The 20,320-nt window shown below is 36.6% G+C and overlaps 1 protein-coding gene across 1 annotated transcript; it reads left to right on the forward strand.

Annotated features, from left to right (window-relative positions):
• Positions 1–6,965: 6,965 nt before the first annotated feature.
• LOC126851834 (coiled-coil domain-containing protein 70-like) lies at positions 6,966–7,391 on the forward strand. Its single transcript, XM_050596175.1, has one exon. It carries the CDS (start codon positions 6,966–6,968, stop codon positions 7,389–7,391), a length of 426 nt encoding a protein of 141 aa, XP_050452132.1.
• Positions 7,392–20,320: the final 12,929 nt, after the last annotated feature.

A 20,320-nucleotide genomic window follows, 5' to 3' on the forward strand; every position in this document is an offset into this window, starting at 1 on the left:
CGTGAAGCTTGCAGCAATCGCAAGCAATTTACCAATTTGTTGGGATCAATCCAATGCACGTAATCGATCTTATTATCGTTTAACGTCATAGCGCGCGGAATGTTTAGACTTCTTCCAGATTTTTTCCCAGAAGTTAATGACACAATTATGAATTTATACTTGTATCCCTTATTACCTAATACTGGCATATACTTATTACCATCGCGTTTATTACCATGTGCATTTGTCACCAATAATATACTTTTGTATTTATAAATATCAGCTTCAGTGTATATGGCATAATCGCTCCATGGAAGGACTTTATCTCGTTCTATACAAGCATGGACGAGGGTTCTCAACAACGGTTAAGAAAAAAAAGCGTTAAAAATACGGTAAAAATGCCTGCCGGTGTAACAATCAATGTGCAATTGCAACAACTTGCAAGACGTATGCGTATACCGTTCTTTAGAGATGTTTTCATGCGCAATAATTTACCGATAAACGATGTACGACGAAACGATAGCGGTATCATTAATTTAGATGATATTGATGATTCTAGTATTCATTGGGTAGCGTACGCAAAGAGGGGGAATCGCGCCATATATTTCGATAGTTTTGGAAATCTTCGACCGCCCATAGAATTAGTATGATATTTTGGACAGAATGTAGCAAATATAGAATACAATCATACGTCTTATCAAAATTATAATCAAAGTATTTATGGACAATTGTGTCCACGATTTCTTCAAACAATAGATTTGAATTTAAAGCCTGACAATTCACCATTACGGCTTAGTATTCATTCAACATGTCACCGACACTTATATTTACTGGCAAGAGTAGCGTTTTTACTGTAAACTATCTTCCGGCTAGATTTAAATGATGACGGTTATGAGCTTGGAAACGGACTTTGAAACTTATCATACGATACCGAACGTGAATTCTTGGAATAATAAATTTTACTTTATACATAACAACGACAAGGAAATTACGATTCCCGAAGGATCGTACGCTATAAATGAGAAGAATTGCACGCTATAAATGAGTATCTCCTATGTGAAATTTTACAATATCAACGTACAGTTGATTCCAACAATATTATTAACGACGATTATTGACAAAGATATTGTGCAGAATGAAAATGATATTGAAGTATGATATGGCGAATATCCAATTATGCTTCGCTAATCATAATACGCTAAAGAGCGAAATCAAATGTATCTACAGAATAAATTTTAGTAAACCAGAAAACGTAGGATCATTGTTGGGATAATCAGCGAATCATATATTGCAACCTTGGAAAAGGCACGAATTGGATGTACCGATAAATATTATTAACGTAAATATTATTCGTAATATAGAATGTAGTGTGACCACTTGCACGTACAGCAAAGACAAACGTACACACGATACATGAATTTTCACCAAGCGTGCCAAGCAGAATATAAGATATCGGAAACGCCAGCACAAATTATTTATCTACCGATCGTTGCACGGAGAACTATGCTGATATAACGATATATACCGATATTGTTGATCAAAATGGACGATTACTCGATTTTCGAGGAGAGAAAATTACCATAAGATTGCATATATGGCGACGACAGAAATAATAGTGTGATAAATTAAATGCTCGTGTTGAACGAAAGCACGGAGCAAGCGAGAGACAATAACTTTACGAGGGATAATATTTTTGCGAGAAGGCGAGTGACTGCGGTATCGGGTGACAATAATCAGATATCTACTAAAAAGAAGCTCAGCGCGTTGAATCGTGAATTTTTGAAATCATTGGGATTCGTTGTACGAAATACTTAACAATATGATTTGACATCTTGAATATTGAAAACGAGCCGATCTTTGACGATCGCATCGTCAAGATTGAAACTCATACGTACAATCCGTACGCCAACGTAACGCTTGTAGTTAGCGTATGAGATACGGATACCGATACAACATCAAGATTTGTACGTTACCATGTGAAAGCTTGGACGTATCCCATTTGGACACGTAACGATTGTACACCGCTCGATTAGACACGTATTATTGAAACGTGTTATTGGTCGCTGCTCGATTGGACACCGCTCAATTGGACATCGCACGATTGGACACTGCACAATTGAACACGCACATTGCACGATTGGACACAACACGATTAAACGCCGCACGATTGCACATTGCACTTTTAGATTAGGAAATGAGGTTTTAACATAAATTTTACAACTTTCCACGCGAAGTGAGATTTCACATGGGTTTACAATTTTCCATGCAAAACGAGGTTCAAGGAAAACCTATGTGTCTAATTTTAATGGTGTGGAGCCATGGTAGAGAGGACGGAACGTACTGCCTCTACGCATATACTTTTCAAAGCGAAATGAGGTTCCACATGGGTTTACAACTTTGTTCAATTGTACGATCTCCAATCGTGTCGTGTCTAATCATACTGTGTCCAATCGCGCGGTGTCCAATCATGCGGTGTCCATTCGTGCGATATCCAATCGTGCGGTTTCCAATCGTGCAATGTACGTATCCAACCGTGTAGTGTCCGTTGGTGCCGTGTCCAATCGGGCAATGTGCGTGTCCAATAATGCATGTCCAATCGTTACGTGTCCAAATGGAAGTCACCCTGGAAGTTTTCTATATGTTGAAGGAAAGTTGACGGTGCATAAAATGAATGAAGAGACAAGGATGGTAATGGAAAACAATTGTGTTGCGTTTATGTTTGATGAACTTCGATATGAATTCGATGATGTGGAGATTGATCGCAAGAAACATTGGAATAACTATCACAATTAAACTGTTTCTCTTTAACAACCAAGAGAGGTAAAATTTTGAAGAATGCAACGTGAAATTTGTCACATAATGTTGTCGGTGCTAACTTTTGCCGCTAAACATTCTATTGGAATTTTGCAAAGATTATAAGCAATTGTGATTAACGCTCGTCACGAATTGATTCTGATACGTTCGCGCAACGATAACAATTGCATATTTAGGCCTGCTTCGACAGAAGCTGAGATTGAATTATTTAAAATACATTGGCATATGCCCTATATTGAATGAGGTCAATAAATTGTCCTTGCTACGAGCGTTGGAAAGTGGCCGATTCTTGAAAATGAGCTTTCGTTTATGGGATCTATACGAATTTCCTTCGCTTCACAACACAACCAAGCATTCATGGGCCGTAAAAACCCGCCTCACAGCTGGAAAAGCGATACGTAATCTCTGTATTGCAGACTGGCAGAAAAAATGCTGTGTCAAATGATATCGCAACATTTGACGATTGCAAATTGACCAACGTTAAATTTTATCTAATTTCGCAACTTTATCCCTACAATGATTTAAATTTGGATTTTGATAAAAATAGATTCGCCCTCTTGTTCGATATGTCGCGTTTTTGTAAATCTTATTATGGATGTGATATGGACGATATGTTATTACCCGCCACAAGATTCCTACATTACGGTCCTCTCACGATTATAGATTGCTAGTATTAAATTTCAGTACGTGACAACAGCGTCAGTTGCCTTACAAGATAGATGTTACATTTCATGTGTGACTTGAAATATTAATTTGAATGTTGTATAAATAATTTATCGTTTGATTATCCTTGCTGTTTGATTATAGTTGCTGTTCACAACCGTTCAAATTGGTTCGATAGTCGTTTAAAGTGGCCTGATAGTCATTCAATAGTCATTCAACGTGGTCCAATAGCGATCGTTCCGTTTGTGCACATTACGGATCAACCACGACAAAATTTCCCAATCGGACACAGGCCCGATCGGACACAGGCTCAATCGGACACAGGCTTGGACACTATAGTATGTACTTTGTAAATTGTAAAGCGAGGTCCACCATGCCAACCGGCGGGATGGGTGCGGGAGGGGGACCGAAGGCCCCCTTGCACCCACCCGTGTGTGTGTGTGTATGCGCGCGTGCTTCCTGTCCATGCATGTACTTTGGTATAACGTCTGTGTCCGATCGGGCCTGTGTCCGATTGAGTCTGTGTCAGATTGAGCCTGTGTCCGATCGGGCCTGTGTCCGATCAAACCTATGTCCAATTACAACCATATGTGTCCAATCGAGCCGGTGTCCGATCGGGCCTGAATTCGATCGGGCCGGTGTCTGATCGAGTCTGTGTCCGATCGGGCCTGTGTCCGATCGGGTCTGTGTCCAATTGCAACCATATGTGTCCGATCGAGCCGGTGTCCGATTGGCCCTGTGTCTGATCAAGTCTGTGTCCGATCGGTAATGTGCGCAATCGAGACTCACTCGTTCAATAGATGTTCAAAGTGATTCGATAATCGTTCAATAATCGTTCAAAGTGGTTCAATAATCGTTCAATAGTAGTTCAAAGTAGTTCGATTATCGTTCAATAGTTGTTCAAATAGTTCGATACTCGTTCAAGCCGTTCATAGTGGTTCGATAGTCGTTCAAAGTGGTTCGATAGTCGTTCAAAGTGGTTCGATAGTCATTCAATAGCCATTCAAAGTGGCTCGACAGTCGTTCAAAGTAATTCGATAGTTGTTCAATAATTATCCGATAATCATTAAAAATGGTATGATAGTCGTTCAATAGCCGTTCAAAGTGGTTCGATAGACGTTCGATCGTTGTTTAATAACCGTTCAAAGCTGTGCCATAGTGCTTTGCATATTATTATATAATAATAATAATTTTATAATATGTTATTATATTATAAATGATAATATGTTATTTAAAAGACTCTAGCTGCAGAGAGTTGTCTCTGAAAATATGCTAACTTTTATCTTCTTATCGTGCTGAAGGTAAGCATTCTTTGTAAAATGATACATCCCTTACTCTAAAATATTTAATCGAGACAGTGTCTACTCTTGTGGCTGATAACGTGTCTAAAGCTAGTAAAAAAGTATTAAATTACAGTAAAATTAAAAATGGAATCTACATCTGCACATGCACATACATTGTAATGTTGCCGCATCACTATGTAAGAGTGCTCAGAGTTTTATGATATAATTTGGATTTTTGTGATAGTAATTAAATAATTTCATCGCCATTTCTCATCATTTTTAATATATTTCAGCTTATTCAAGAAATGCGGTTCTCGAATATTGAATACCGGCAATATATGTGGTGGTGACGGCGCAACCTGTGATGGGAGATGAAAAAATTATGGAGGAATACAGCGAAGGATCGCTAATGGGATGAATGATATCCCTCACTTAATGATGTTAATATATTTAATCTAAGAAAATTGTTTGGGTTGGAACCCTATGAAAAAAAGTATGGTAACCATCGTATTTTCCAATTTATATTTAATATTGTTATTCATTAAATAGTAAAATAAATAAATATATATATATATATATATATATATATATATATATAAAATTTAGTTTTTATATTATAGAAGGAGCCCCTTCATTGCCGGCGTCACTATCATTTCGCGGGCACCGTGGCAGTAATCATTTTTATTATATTTTTATTTTTATATTTTTTATATTTTACATACACATACATACACACACACACACACTTTATATGTATTTTACACACATACACAGATTAATGAATAAATATTTTTATTATTAATATTATTTAAATTGTTAATTATTTCTGCGCCTCCTTTCCTTTTCATACGCAAGCGCTATTTCTCTCTCTCTCTCTCTCTCTCTCTCTCTCTCTCTCTCTCTTTCCCATGCATGCGAACATCATCCTTTTCTACCCGTGCGCTATCCTTCTCGCTTTGCAAACATAGTATCTCTCATCATCTACGTGCATGCAGATTATTAGCGCTATTCTTCTCCCACACATTGCGGACCCCTCGCGCTATATTTTTCATACTCGCGCACTATCCTCCCCCACGATCACGCGGATGCTTCGCGCTATCCTTCTTCCACATGCATAAGATCATTAGCGCCACCTCTCTCTCACGTGCATGCAAACGCTTTGCGCTATTCTTCTCTTCCTCGCGGGCCCCTCGTCCATCGGTTGCGCCGTGGTTCTTCTCCATTTCCGCCGATCCCTCTTCCACCGATTATTCCGCGGTCCCCCTTCTCTCTGCGTACCCCTCGTTCACCGATCGTGCCACGGTTTTCCTCTCCACCCACTCCCTCGTCCATGGGTCGCGCCGGTTCCCCGCATGATGTCATACCCTCGCGGTTTCTTCTCGCCGCGCACCTCCCTCAGAGGTCGTGGAATTAGAATAGAATAGAACTAGAATAAGGAGAGCCTTATATCACTATTATAATATCACTGATATAATAAAAAATATTACAGGATAATTTACGATATCTATAGGATGACTATAAGGGTGAAAGTGGAGGAAGGTGTAGAGGTGAATATAGGGTCATAAAGGGAGGTGTAGGATAGTGACAGTTAGGTTATAGAGCATAGAGAACAGAGAGCGTAGGGCGGGTTAGTGGATAGAGACAGGAATCTTCATAGAGGGCGCGGGAGAACAAGATGGCGCAGTTCGCCATGAAAGAAGGGAAGGAAAGAAGAGGTAGCTACGGAAATGTCGAGGAGCTATTGAAAAGAAAGAGAGAGGAGCCGAAGTTGGAGAAAGGAGAAGAGGAGGTGATAAGAAGCAGGAAAAAATCCGGATTAGAGAAAGATGCTGGTGGAGGGAGAAGGGGAGTTGCAACATATGATGAAGAGCTGGAAGTTGGGAAAGTAATGAACGAAATGAGAGGCATGAAGAGGTGGTGGAAGGAAGAAATTAGAAAAATGAAAGAGGAGGTTAAGGAGGGAATCAGAGAAAGGGTAAGTGAGGAGATGTAAAAACTAAGAAGGGAATAAAAGAAAGTGAAAAGAGATGGAAGGAAGAGGGAAGAGTAGAAATAGGAAGGGAGGAGGAGGAATGGAAGGAAAGGAAATGGAGGGAAGGATGGAGGAATGGAAGGAAGAGAATGGAAAGGAATGGAAGGAAGGAAGGGAGGAAATGGATAGATGGAGTCGAAGGAGTGGAAGAGGTGAGAAGGATAGGTGGAGATGGAGAGGGAGGAAGGGAAATGATGATAGTAAGGTTGAAAAATGAGGACCAAAGAAGAGAGATCTGGAATAAGAAGAAACTTCTGAAAGGTAGGAAGGAAAGGATTTTGGAGGATTGGACATGGAAGGAAAGGAGAATGAGATGGAGATTAGAAGGGATAGCAAGGGAGGAAGAGAAGAAGGGAAGGAAGGTTTGGATAGGGTATGGAAAAATAAGAATAGATGAGAAATGGTGGAGGTGGGATGAGGAGGAAGAGGTGTTGAAAGATGGGAAGGGAAACTTAAAAAAGGGAGAAGAGGTAAAGAAGCGAGAAAAGGATGGAGTGGTGGATAAGAAATGGAAGAGATGGAGAAGATGGATGGAAGGATGGATGGAAAGGATGGAATGGATGGATGGAATGAGGAATAGATGGAAAGGAAGAAGGGAATGGAATGGAGAGGAAGAATAAGAAAGGAATGGAAGGTAGATGGAATGGAAGAAAGAAGAAGATGGAGGGATGGAATGGAAGTAGCGTTAAAAGAGGAGTTGAATAAATGGGCGGAGAGAAAGGAGGAAAACAGTACAATATTTATTCTGGGGGACCTTAACGCGAGAACAGGTGAGGAGGGAGGAGTAATAAGAAAAGGGCATGAAGAGGAAGAAAGATTGGGAAGAAGATCGAAGGACAAGAGAATTAACAAGGAGGGAAGGGAAAGGAGATGGATAGAAAAGTGGATAATGGAATGGATGAATGGAAGGAAATGGAGGGAATGGAAGGGGGAATGGAATGGACATGGAGATGGATGAGATGGATGGAAGGAGGATAATGGATTCAGATCACCATCCAATCATAGTTTATAAAGAGGGGAGGAAAGAAAGAAATGAGGACGGAGGAAGGAAAGAAGATGGAAGGAAATGGAGAGGAAATAGAGGATAAGATAAAGGAAGTGACGATAGGTGGATGAAGGAAGGAGATGGAAGGAAGAGAATGAAGGAAGAAAGAATGGAAGAAGAGAATGATGAGGAGAAGGGAAGGGATGGGAATTTCTATAGAGAAACGAAAGGGAAATATAAAAAGTTGATAGAGGGGAAAAAGAAGAAAGAGAGGGAAAGATAGAGAGGGAATTGAAAGAAATGAGAACAGAAGGGCAGGTTTGACAGATAGTTAATAGAGAAATAAGGAGGTGAACGAAGATAAAGCAATGGAGGAGTGGGATGGAATAGGATGGATGGAGAGGAGATGAATGGATAGGAATGGGATGGAATGAAGATGGATGAAGAAAGATAATAGCGGTAGGATGGATGGAATCCGGCGGAAGTGGAGTACGGAGGGGACAATTTGGAGGAATGGATGTGGAGAATATGTAATAGAGTTTGAAAGGGGGAGGGATGGATAGATGAGTGGAGTAAGGGGGTGATTGTGCCGATATTAAAGAATGGTGAGGAGGAGAGGGTAGAAGAGTATAGGGAGCTGTCGCTGACACTGACGCTTTATAAGGTGTACGCTATAATGCTGGCAAGTAGATTATGCGTTAAGGTGGAGAAAAAGGGATTGGTGCCGCAGAATCAGACGGGATTCAGGAAAGGGTTAAGGACAATGGACAACATATTTGTACTAAATTATTTAGTGAATAAGCAGTTGGGTAAGAAGAAAGGAAAATAAGTGGCGTTCTTTATAGATCTGAAAGCAGCGTTTGATTCAGTAGATAGGAGGAAATTGGTGAAAGCGATGAGAGAGAGGGGGGTGAGGGAAGGGCTGGTTAGAAGGAGTGAGGATATCTTGAGGGAGACTAAAACAGGGTGATGAGGGGAGAGGATTTGGGAGCAGGATTTTGGACAGGAAGGGGAGTAAGGCAGGTGTCCATTGAGTCCTCACTTATTTAATTTGGTAACGGCTGATATGGAGGAGGTAATAAGTATAGGAGGATGGGGAGGAGTTAAATTAGGGGAGCTGAGGATTTACATCTTGGCATACACGGATGATGTGGTTTTAATTGCGGAGGAGGAGGATGGAATGAGGAGTATGATTGAAAGGTTAGAGATATCTGGAAAAGGTGGGGTTGGAATTAAATATGGGGAAGTCGAAAATCTTAAGATTTAGGAAAGGAGGAGGAAGAGAAAGGAATATAAGTTGAAGATGAAAAGGGAAGGTGATAGAGGAGGTAAAAGTATTTACTTATTTGGGTTACGTAATGCAGAAGAATGGAGGACAGGAAGCACAGATAAGAGATAGGCTAAGGAAGGGTGCTGCTGTAATAGGTCAGGTTTGGGGAATTGGCAAAAGGAAATTTAGGAATGATTGGGGAAGAAGATTATGGTTCTTCGATAAACTGGTGTGGACGGTGGTGGGGTATGAGGTGGAAATTTGGGGCTGGAGAGAAAGATAAGAACTGGAGAGGCTACAGGAAAGGTATCTAAGATGGGTGTTAGGATTGGAATGGGGAACGCCAGGCTATATGGTAAGGGAGGAATTACAGAGGGAGAAGTTAAGAGGTAGAGCCGGGAGAAGGTCGAACGTGGGGGTTCGAGAAAAGGTTGGAGGAAGGTAGTGGGAGTGGGATTGCGAGGAGATGGTGGGAGGAATTGAGGGAGAGGTTTAAGAAAAAAAGGAATTATCGAAGGTGGGAAGGTGGGAAGAAGAAAGGTGTGGGTTTCCTTTGAAAATAGAGGTATGAACGTGGTAGAGGCGAAAAGATCGGAAGGAGGGCTAGACTTTGGTTATTTTGTAAAAAAGGACATAGAGATGGATAAAAAGGAAAGATAGGAAAGGATAGAAGGATCAAGGTACAACAGAAGTTATGGAGAAATCAAGGGGAGTGGGATTCCAGAATACCTGAAGAGTGACTGGGGGGAAAGTAGATGGCAAATGATGGCAAGGTACAGGTTGGGAAACGGAATGAGGGGGAAGTGGTACTGGAAGGATGGAGCATCGGCGAAGATGGTGAAGAGGCATGAATATGCGTCGATGGAGAAAGGTCGGCATGAGACGTTGAGAAAGATCGGTAAAGATCGAAATGAAGATCAAGGATAGAAGAGATGAAAGGAAGCGTCAGATCGGAAATCATCGAGATCGAAATCAGCATCAAAAGCAGGCATGATATCGAGCATGCAGCAGTCGAGTCGAAAGTTAGAGATGCGAGTCAGAGACAGAATAGCAGTGAGTAGTGTGTGTAGGTAGGTTAGAAATGTAGAGGTTAGGATAAGATAAGTTAGAGTTAAGATAGCTGTAAGCTAGAGTTAAGGTAGTTGTAAGTATTCGTAAATTGTAAGAGATTGTAAGGGGAATCTAGGGGAATCAATAAATCGTATATCTATCTATCTATCTATCAATCTATCTGCAAAAGTTTATTTTATATAAAAGTTTATATATATATATATATATATATATATATATATATAGGGACTGGCCGAATAATATGTATAAACGGGCACATGGTGATTGTTTATAAAAAAATAAATAAAAGAAATAAAATAAAATTTTTTCATTTGAGGCTTCGAGAAAGTTGAATTTAAATATTCATTTCATTTAAATTTAATTTCCGGTAAGATATCATTCCCCGTGTGAGAGTTATACTACTTGTTTCGATTGTAAATAATGGTTTGCGATCTCTTTATGTTTTTTATGTGACCAATTAGTTTCTATTCAGCTATCAAAGCGACAAGTTATACGAATAGAGAATAAGTTTCAACAGTTCTATAATTAATAATAAATTTTTTTTGTTAAAATGTTTTTTTGTTCTTTCTTGAATCCTATAATTTTGAAATATTGTTGTGTACCTTCTCTTACCTTCTTTCTCTTTCTTCCCTTCTTTTTTCCTTTCTTTTCCTTTCTTTTCATAGCACGTAGAACAATTAAGAACAAAAAGCTGAAGATTAGAACGCGAAAGAATGGATATGTTTACTATTGAGGAGCCTGTATGTCGAAAAATATTTTATTTTTTCAGCTTCCGGTTTAATTAAAAAATTATTTGTTTAGAATAATATTCAGAACAACTAGAATAATTTATAAAACAAGAAAAGTGTCTAATTTTTGAAAAAAGGGGGCCAGAAATTTTTTTTTCGAATTTTAAGAAAATCATTGACAATATGAAGTTTATATTACAGAAAAATTTCTTAAACCTAGAACAACTCAGAACAAAAAGTTATCGATTGGAATACGAATAGAAAAGTATGTTTATTCTTGACAGATACTGTAGAAAAATCGAGTTCTTCGGATTTTGAGAGAAAGAAAAGAAAAAGAAATAGACGATATGAGATTTCCCGCTCCCGCCCCGCCGGTAGGCAAGGTGAATCCCTTACCAACTTACAAAGTACGTGCTACATTGTGTGTATCAAATAAACGGTGTCCAAATGAACGGTGGACAAATGAATGGTGTCCAAACGAACAGTAGGCAAATGAACGGTGTCCAAACGAATGATGGGCAAATAAAAAGTGTCCAAAAGAACGGTGGGCAAATGAACGGTGTCCAAATGAATGGTGGACAAATGAACGGTGTCCAAGTGAACGGTGTGTATTTTTTTTGTGTCTAAAAGCTACTGTGTCCAAATGCACTGTGTCCAATTAAACCGTGTGCAAATTCTCGTGTCCATTTGAGACGTGTCCATTTGCACCGTGTCCAATTGTACTGTGAGGCCATTTAATACTCTTCTTATCGAGGATGATTATTCTGTTAAAATTAACTTAAAAGATGAATCAATATTTGCCTATTTTCCAAAACGATTCGCTTATAACAAAAAAATTCAAATAAGACAGATAACTGACGATTTACTTTCAAGGAATATTATTAAAGAAAATACCTTTCCATATTGCGCAAGAGTTGTGCTTGCGAGAAAGAAAAATGGTTCAATGCTTATGTATATTAATTTACGTCAGCTCAAAAAATATCCATTCTCAAGGACTGTTTAGCACAATTAAATAAAAAGTATATATATGCATTACTTGATCTTAAGGATGGATTTTATCATATAAAGATTCATCCAGATCATACAAAATATTTTGCTTTCGCAACATCAGATTGTCAGTTTGAATATTTAAGTTTGCCTTTTAGTTTTTGTGAAGCATCAGCTGAGTTTCTAAACGGTTAATTTTTTGATTATTTTTTTCATTATTTAGAGATAATAAAGTAATTATATATATTGCTGATATTCTGATTTCTTCATCATCAATTGATGAAAATTTAAACACTTTAAACACTTTCTCAAGTTCTTTTACAATTCAAGCGTTGTAACTTTCAATTGAATTTGAAAGTGTCAGTTCTTAAAGACGACAATTGCTTAGCTTGGATATATTATTTCCCTTTCTGGGATTACTCTTAGCTCCCGTCACACGAAAGCTGTTGCCAATTTTCCACAATCTTCAAAAGTGATTGAGTTTCAAAAAAACTCAACTCACTTTTGTGCTTAACAAATTACTTTAGAAAATTCAGAAAAACTATGCGGTTATTAAATGCGGTTACTAAACTATTAAATTCATTACTTAGAAAATCTATTAATTCAAATTTGATGATGTTTGTGTTTAAACTTTTAATTTTTTAAAAAGAAATTAACTTTTTCCTCCGTTTTAAAAATTTATAACCCTCACTTAGAGACTGAATTACACATTAATGTGACAACTATTGTTGAAATTCTCCTTTAAAAGCAAAAAAGTAGCTCTTGGGCTCCAGTTGCTTTTTATAGTCAGAATACGAATAAGGCAGAAGTCAACTATCATAGTTTTGAACTTGAAATGCTAGCTATTGTATATATATGATTTGGATTTTGTCATAGTCACTAATTATCATGCTTTAGTTTTTACGGTAAACAAAGCAAATATCTATCTACATATATCCCGATGGATTCTTAAACTCCAAATCGTTTCAAAATTTCTTATCATGAAAATCATCGCATGATATATGTAAACGCTCTCAGACGTATTGCTTATTTTATTGAGTCAATGCCTTTGGAAAAAGAAATTCAATTCAGACATTGGAAGATTCTTAAAGTTTTGGCAGAAAAGTTTGAATCTGAAGGAGATGAAAATTACGAACTTATTAATTAGTCTTGTCTTTAAAAAGAGCACACATAAATCTCGATTTGTTATTCCTGCTGTTATGATTAATAAAATTTTACCTTTGTACCATGATGATATGGCACAGTGCGGTCCTAAAAAAACTTACAAAGGAATATCTGCGAATTGGTTTCCTTCTCTGAAGAAGAAAATCAATAATTATTTAGGTAATTGTTTAATATGTTAAATAATACGGCTGTAAATTGAAAGTGAACTCCAAATTTCAGATTCCCCCTCAAAACCTTTTGAGATTTTTCACATTGATTATTTTGAATTATTAAGGAATCTTGTGACGGCTTCAAACACGTTTTACTTGTTGATGTTTTTAATAGACTTGGCTTTTTGCTACAAAGTCAACTAGTTCTCGTAAAATAATCACAAATTTATCCTTCATTTTTAAGAATTTTGGGAATCTGTCCATATTTGTCTCCGATAGGGAAACAGCGTTCATCTCACAATAATTTGATAATTTTTTAAAACATTATAATGTTCATATACAAAATAAATTAATTCATCAATAGGTAGCTGTAGCGGCACCTTGGGCTAATGGTTTAATTGAAAGAGTGAATAGATTTCTAAAATCATCCTTGAAAAAAATAATTGAAGATGATCAATTTTGGAGTTCACATTTGAACGCTGTGCAATATGTAATTAATAATACATACCATTTCTTGGTAAGAGTTACACCTTCAAAGTTATTGTTTGGCGTAGAAATGAAAAAGCACCCAGATGCTGAATTAGTCCATTTTCTTAATAATATTGCAAAATCTGATTTAAAATATTGAAAATAGGGATACAGCATGAGAACTCGCTATAGAGTCAACAAATTAAAAATTGCAACAAAGGATATGATAAAAGGCATAAAAAGCTTACTTTGTATAACGAAGATAATTGTTCTAATTAAGGATTCAATTCTTAAACAAAGATAAAAAATTAAAACTTGTTTGTAAAGGTCCATACGTTATAACTAAAATATTAAACAGATATATTATTCAGAATTTCTAGTTTCAATATCATTTCTAAGTCTTATAATTCAATATTATTGTTGTGCCTTGCGGGAAGGCACTGGAAATTTGGGAATTCGCCACTAAGGACTTAGGAGCCGAGGACCGGGTCGCGAGCCGGTGTATTGAAAGTTCTATAACTTTTCGTCTAAATAAATCAATTTTATTCTTATATATTGAATCACTTTCTTTTCGTCCCCCTTCACAGTTGTGCGTATCATAGTGTAGGGTTACGTCGGCGCGAATCGGATATCGCGGTCACGGTCGCAAGATCAGCTGTAGCTTCGTTCGTGTAATAGTTCGAGTCGCGGCTAGACTTGAGTTGATCGCGGTAACTGTTTGATATTAATCGGTGATAATAACTGCCCGACATAAATTGATATTAATAACTGCCCACCGCGTATTCGCGGTGGTATCTTTTTATTGCCTCCTGTTTGGTTGATTTTTGGAGGGGATTCCTTAGCGACACGACCATATGTGGTTGTGTCGCTCGAATCGTTAGGTCGAAATGCAATTTGAGATCGTTCGAAATTTCTTGCATTTCCGGATGGTTCGATCCTTTTCGCAATCGCTTAGCCTCGGCGCGTGGCTTCGTCAGCGTTTCGTGTAGCGCTGGTAACGTTATACGCCTTTCGCAATATCTCGCTACTCGTGTTAAGAAATATCTCTTTAAGCTATTTAATATTAATAATAATTCGGTTATAGCTATTTGGGCTATAACATTATCTTCGGATCTAATTAAATATTGGACTAAACCATTAAATAAAAAATAATTTTTATCCTTATTACGTTTACATTGGAAAATGTATTCATATTTATATATTTTGTTTAGTTTAAGATATTGCGTAAAATTGTGATAATTTGTACAAAATGGTTATAACTTATGATTAACTTAAGTATTTTACCAAAGAAAATTTATTTTTATTTATTTTCGGTTTTATATTTAATTTTCAAAGATATTTCTTCGATTTGATCTAAGTCTTTAATTTTAATTTAATATATTGTATTATATATTATATAATGTTATTCGGTTCAAATTTTGTCTATGTTTAATAAGTTTGTTTGTTAAAGTTTATGCAAATTTTATTGTAATATGGATAATTCAAGACAAATGACTAGGTCATGAATAGGTATGGCTGTAAGGCATAAATTGCCTCCATCATATGAATTTCCCTAATTGCGCGCGCAGCAGTTGTTTCGTTACCAATTAATAGTCAACTTGACAACAGTACTTTTATATTAGGTTGACTTAGCAACCTAATATATTTATTTGGTCGTTGCCATACAACTGGAAATAGAGGAACGTTATAATAAAAAACGAGTCAAGAGATGACTCGTGTTCCAGCCGCCATTGAGTAAAGGCCGATTACTTAATTCTCCAAGCGTTCTTCTTCGCGGAAAGCATAAATTCTGGTTTAAGTATTTGTACACGAAGTTTGATTATAAAAGTCATTAAAGTATAATATTTGTCATTCAAATATTGTGAAATTTAGTTTCTATTAAACTAAGACTAGATCTAGCAAATTCCTTCACCCCTTCAAACTCCTGATAATTTCTAGACTCTTAACCGTTCCAAATAAGAGATTATTCTTACATAATCAATACTGAGAAGTCTCATCGCAAATATGATTTGTCTGTTAATTTCATACGCGTTCTGTATGAGTAAACAAGAAATAATATATCTCTGCCTACAATTGTCACAATTTATCACCAATTTAAATCCAAGTCCGTGAATACTTAATTCAGAGAAAGTCACATTTCCATCACATGTTTTGCACTTGACTATTTCACTGAGACTGGAAAATATCGCTAAAAAATTGATAATATGATAACTATGCATCGCATTTACCGGTACTTCCGCGTGAGCACTTTTTAATTTTTTCGCGGATGCACTTTTAGAAGCAGTTTCGCGTTCAAATTCACAACGATTGGGCGATTCTGGTTTTTTTCTCGATTTACTTGCGCGTTCTAATATTGTCCTTGAACCTTTTCTATTAATTCTTTTTTGACTCTCCATATTTAAAACTAATATTCTGAATAAATTTCGTAAAATAACGCGTGCTACGGCATAAACATCAAACTGTCTGACGGTTTTTTCAGCATTATATAGCCTAAAATGCGTTAGAAAGAGAGGATGATATACAATACCAACAATTTTTGAAAGCAAAAAATTTTTTCCCAATTTTTTGAAAATTTTATACCGGTCTAACCCCTTAAATATTCCACGGAAAAGAAGTGCCAATTTTTTTAAAATCGTTGTTAGTGTAGAGATTTAAGAAAATATTCTAATTTAAAAGTTCCAATGTTAGTAGCTGATATTTCTGATGAATGTACATTAAGAACTAATTTTTTTGAAAAAATTAATTTAAAGAAAATTTTTATTCAGTCTTCGGGAATCAAAGTAGTGAAACATTTTTTTGTTCGGGAATAGTTCTTGTCGATAGAGTTTCTTATTTTCTAGAAGATTTCTTTAAGAATTCAAAAAATTTAAATTGAGCAAAAAAGCATGTTCTTGCAAAACTTTTACAGAAATTTCAATATTTTTCAAGATTGTTTTTTTAGAAAAAATTGCTGGTAATTGTGAAGTTTTAGAACATACAATTAATTTAAATGATTTTAAATTTATTAAACAGACTCTTCCTATACATCAGAAAAAAAATATTTATTTTGTTTTATTTAGGATATGAAGCAAAAGGGAGTAATTGAAAAGACAAAGAGTCCTTAGATATTTCTCGCCTTATTAGTCAAGAAAAAAGAGAAAAGGATTTTGTGTAGATTACAAAAAACTAAATGAAATCACAATTGAAGATTCTTATCATTTGCCAAGGATAGAAAATATCCTTGATCAACTGTTAGGAAATTCCTGGTTTTCCACTTTAAAGTTCTAATTTATTTTATGTTTCAGTAAAAATTATCTGAAACGTACATTTTTAATAATCGCACGTTTTTCCTTGGCTCTTATTAGTTAGTTTTCTCACTTAGTGTTATTAGAACCTATATTTTATTATAATACATTTATTATTATAATACATAAATGTGCCTCAAGGGAAGCACGGAATTTTCTTGGGATCGTGCGCTGAATGTGAAATAAGAAACTCAGACTCCGCCTAATAACAGACTCACCATTAGGAATGGCACTCGTTTGACAACGTTGATATTGATCACGATTGACCACGTTGAGATTGATCACGTTGAGATTGATCACGTTGAGATTGATCACGTTGCGATTGACCACGTTGATATTGATAACGTTGATATTGATACAGTCGCGATTCATCACTGTCCTGATTAACCACGATCCCGAATGACCACGTTGAGGTTGACCACAGTGCCGATTGACAACATTGATATTCATCTTGTCGCGATTAACCTGGGTTGAACCACGTTTTGCATGGAAAATTGTAAATCTATATAAAACCTCGCTTCATGTGGAAAGTTTTAAATCCATGTAAAATCTCACTTCGCAATAAAGAGTGTGTGCGTGGAGGCAATGTGTTCCGCACCCCCTACGAAGGGGCTCCACTACCATTAAAATTAGAAACATAGGTTTGCCTTAAACCTCGCTTTGCGTGGAAAGTTTTAAACCCCTGTGGATCTTTACTTCGCATTAAAAAGTGTATGCGTGGAAACAGTGTGTTCCGCCCCTCTCCCCACGGAGGGGCTCCACTACCATTAAAATTAGACACATAAGTTTGCCTTAAACCTCGCTTTGCGTGGAAAATTTTAAACCCATATAGAATCTCACTTTGCATTAAAAAAGCTATGATAAATATCAACATCAAATGGAATCGTGATTAATCGGAATTGCAGTCAATTAAGACCATGGTCAATCGGGATCGTGGTCAATCGGGATTTCATGAACATTAGAGGATTGGATGATTAGAAGTTGAATTGAATTAATTTTTTTCGAAATGAAATTCCTTCAATTTATTATATGTAAATAAATGATTCTGTAAAGGTTCTATTAAATGTACATAAATGTAAAAAAAATTTTTTTAATCTTATTTCATAAAGTTTCTTATTAATAACTTTTTTAATAAACAACGAGCGACCATGCTAAAACCATTTGAAAGTTATTCAGAGTAATGACAACATATGTCAAAGTGAAGATTATTGGGACTGAATCCCTTTTTATCATTATTTACCAAATTATTAAATTTGGGAGCTAAAGACGGTGTATTATTTAGCTGTTTGAATTGAACGTTATTAAACACAAAATGGTAGATTGCAGAGAAAAAAAGAAAAAAGAAAGAAGAAAAAGAAATAGAAGCAATATCACATGAATTGCCATTATTCTTTTCTTTTTCTTTTACTTTACCTTACTTTTTATTTTTCTTTATTTAATCTTATAACTTATTTATTAGTGAAAAATTGCAAAAAATTACAAACTTCTAATTAAATAGTTGTATAAAATTATAAATTAATAAATTCAAAGTTTTAAAAAAATTAATTATTTAAATTATTATGTATTACCTCTGATTGGTTTGCGTGGTACAAAGTTATTCTTTTTAGAGGACGTTCTTATTTTTGGAACTTCAGTTGTAATTGGTAAGAAGAGTAATTCATCTGTTTTTTGCTTTATTATATCTTGTTGACAATGAAAACTGCACTGAAAAAATTTTAAAACAATAATTAAAAATATATAATTAAAAGTGAAAATAATGTAAAAAAAATAATTTGCAGATTTTTATAAAAATTGTCATCACTATAATTATTTTAGTAGTTAAAAGTTAGTTGTTAAAAAATATATTCAATCTTTTAAACGAATCACACACAATATAAATATTATACACTACGCAAAACAATTAGAGGAGTTTAAAACTTGCAAATTTTACCGATTTTTAAGAAGCCATATCTTAGCTTAGGGGTATCGTAGGATAATGATCCTTGGCGCGTTTTAACGAGTGGAGCCTCGACGTTAAGACGGGTAGGGTTGATTTATTCGCCTCATCGAACTGTTTTGTTTGTGAGGATTAAAATCGTGAAAATATTCCGGAAATTTCATGAATTTGTAGCCGTCCCTGGAAAAAGCAGGGATGGGACCAAAAATGTCATCACTTGGGCTTTGAAGTGTGAAACTTCCCCTTTTAAATAAGCGCAAAGAACATTGATCTACCGTATCGTAATCGGGTTTCATATTCACCCATGCATTTTGAAAGACTTTTGGTAATACTGCTAGCATTCGCGTTATCCAACGTGCATTAGGAGAGGTTGTTCGGTCGGATTTTGCACATCATGTGTGTGTGTGTGTGTGTGTGTGTGTGTTGTGTGTGTGTGTGTGGATATCACATGCAGAGATTACTCCATGGTTCGTCACTTCCACGGTATTTACTGACTCCAAATCCTCTTTGGTGCGTGTGTGCGTGCGTATGTGCATGTGGGTGCGCGCACGCGCGCGTGCATTATTTTTATAATGAGGTGTTGCCGCCCCTTTGGTTAATCACTCCATTTAGTCTATCCCTCATATTGATGCATCTGCTAATTTCAACTTGAGGGATTTCCTGCCAGATCCTGGAGAATTTTTTCCAGTTCGGCTAATATTGTTGGCTGTCTTGGACGATCTCTCAACTAACGGCTCATCAAATTCCAAACATGCTCTATGGGATTCAAGTCCGAGCTCATCGCTGATGATCGAGGATAGTGATGATCTTGCAAAAATATTCTTGTCAGTGGTATGAGGACGAGCATTATCATGCATTAGGATAAATCGATTTCCATTTCTTTCCCGGAATGGCAAAACCTCTGGACCGAGAATCTCATTAGTGTATCATACTGCTGTCATGCTTGGAGAAAGTAGCTTAATTTGTGCGTTGGTTTATGGTGATTCCTGCCCTAATCATCATCGAGCCCTCATTAAAAGCTTGAACTGATGCGACACAGCTACGGTCGAATCTTTCTCCACGTCGACGCGAGACAGAATTCGTCTATCATTGAAGATAAGACAAAAACGGGACTCGTCTGTGAAAAGGACTCCACTGCCTCTGAATCCAGTCGACGTGAGCTCGTGCGTAGTTCCGAAAGAATTCGTCGATGAATAGCTGTCAACATTGGCACATGCGATCTGTCTTTCGTGATTTCAGGTCAGCTTCTCTCAGGCAATTTCGGATGGTCTGATCGCTTACGGATTGATTTGAAAACAAATGGGCTCTGATGTAATGAGCACATGCTATACGTTCTCTCACAGCCATGTTGACAATGTTACGGTCTTCCCGAATGGATGTTACACGCCTACGACCTTGGCCTTCTCTTCGTTGATAGAATCCAGTCTCTTGGTAGCATGCCCAAGCACGGACTACGATGGATTGACTTACAAATCTGTTTGCAACATATTGCTGAGATCAACCATCT

Source organism: Cataglyphis hispanica, chromosome 9 (genome assembly GCF_021464435.1).
Source record: "Cataglyphis hispanica isolate Lineage 1 chromosome 9, ULB_Chis1_1.0, whole genome shotgun sequence".
In the NCBI taxonomy this organism is placed as follows: Eukaryota; Metazoa; Arthropoda; class Insecta; order Hymenoptera; family Formicidae; genus Cataglyphis; species Cataglyphis hispanica.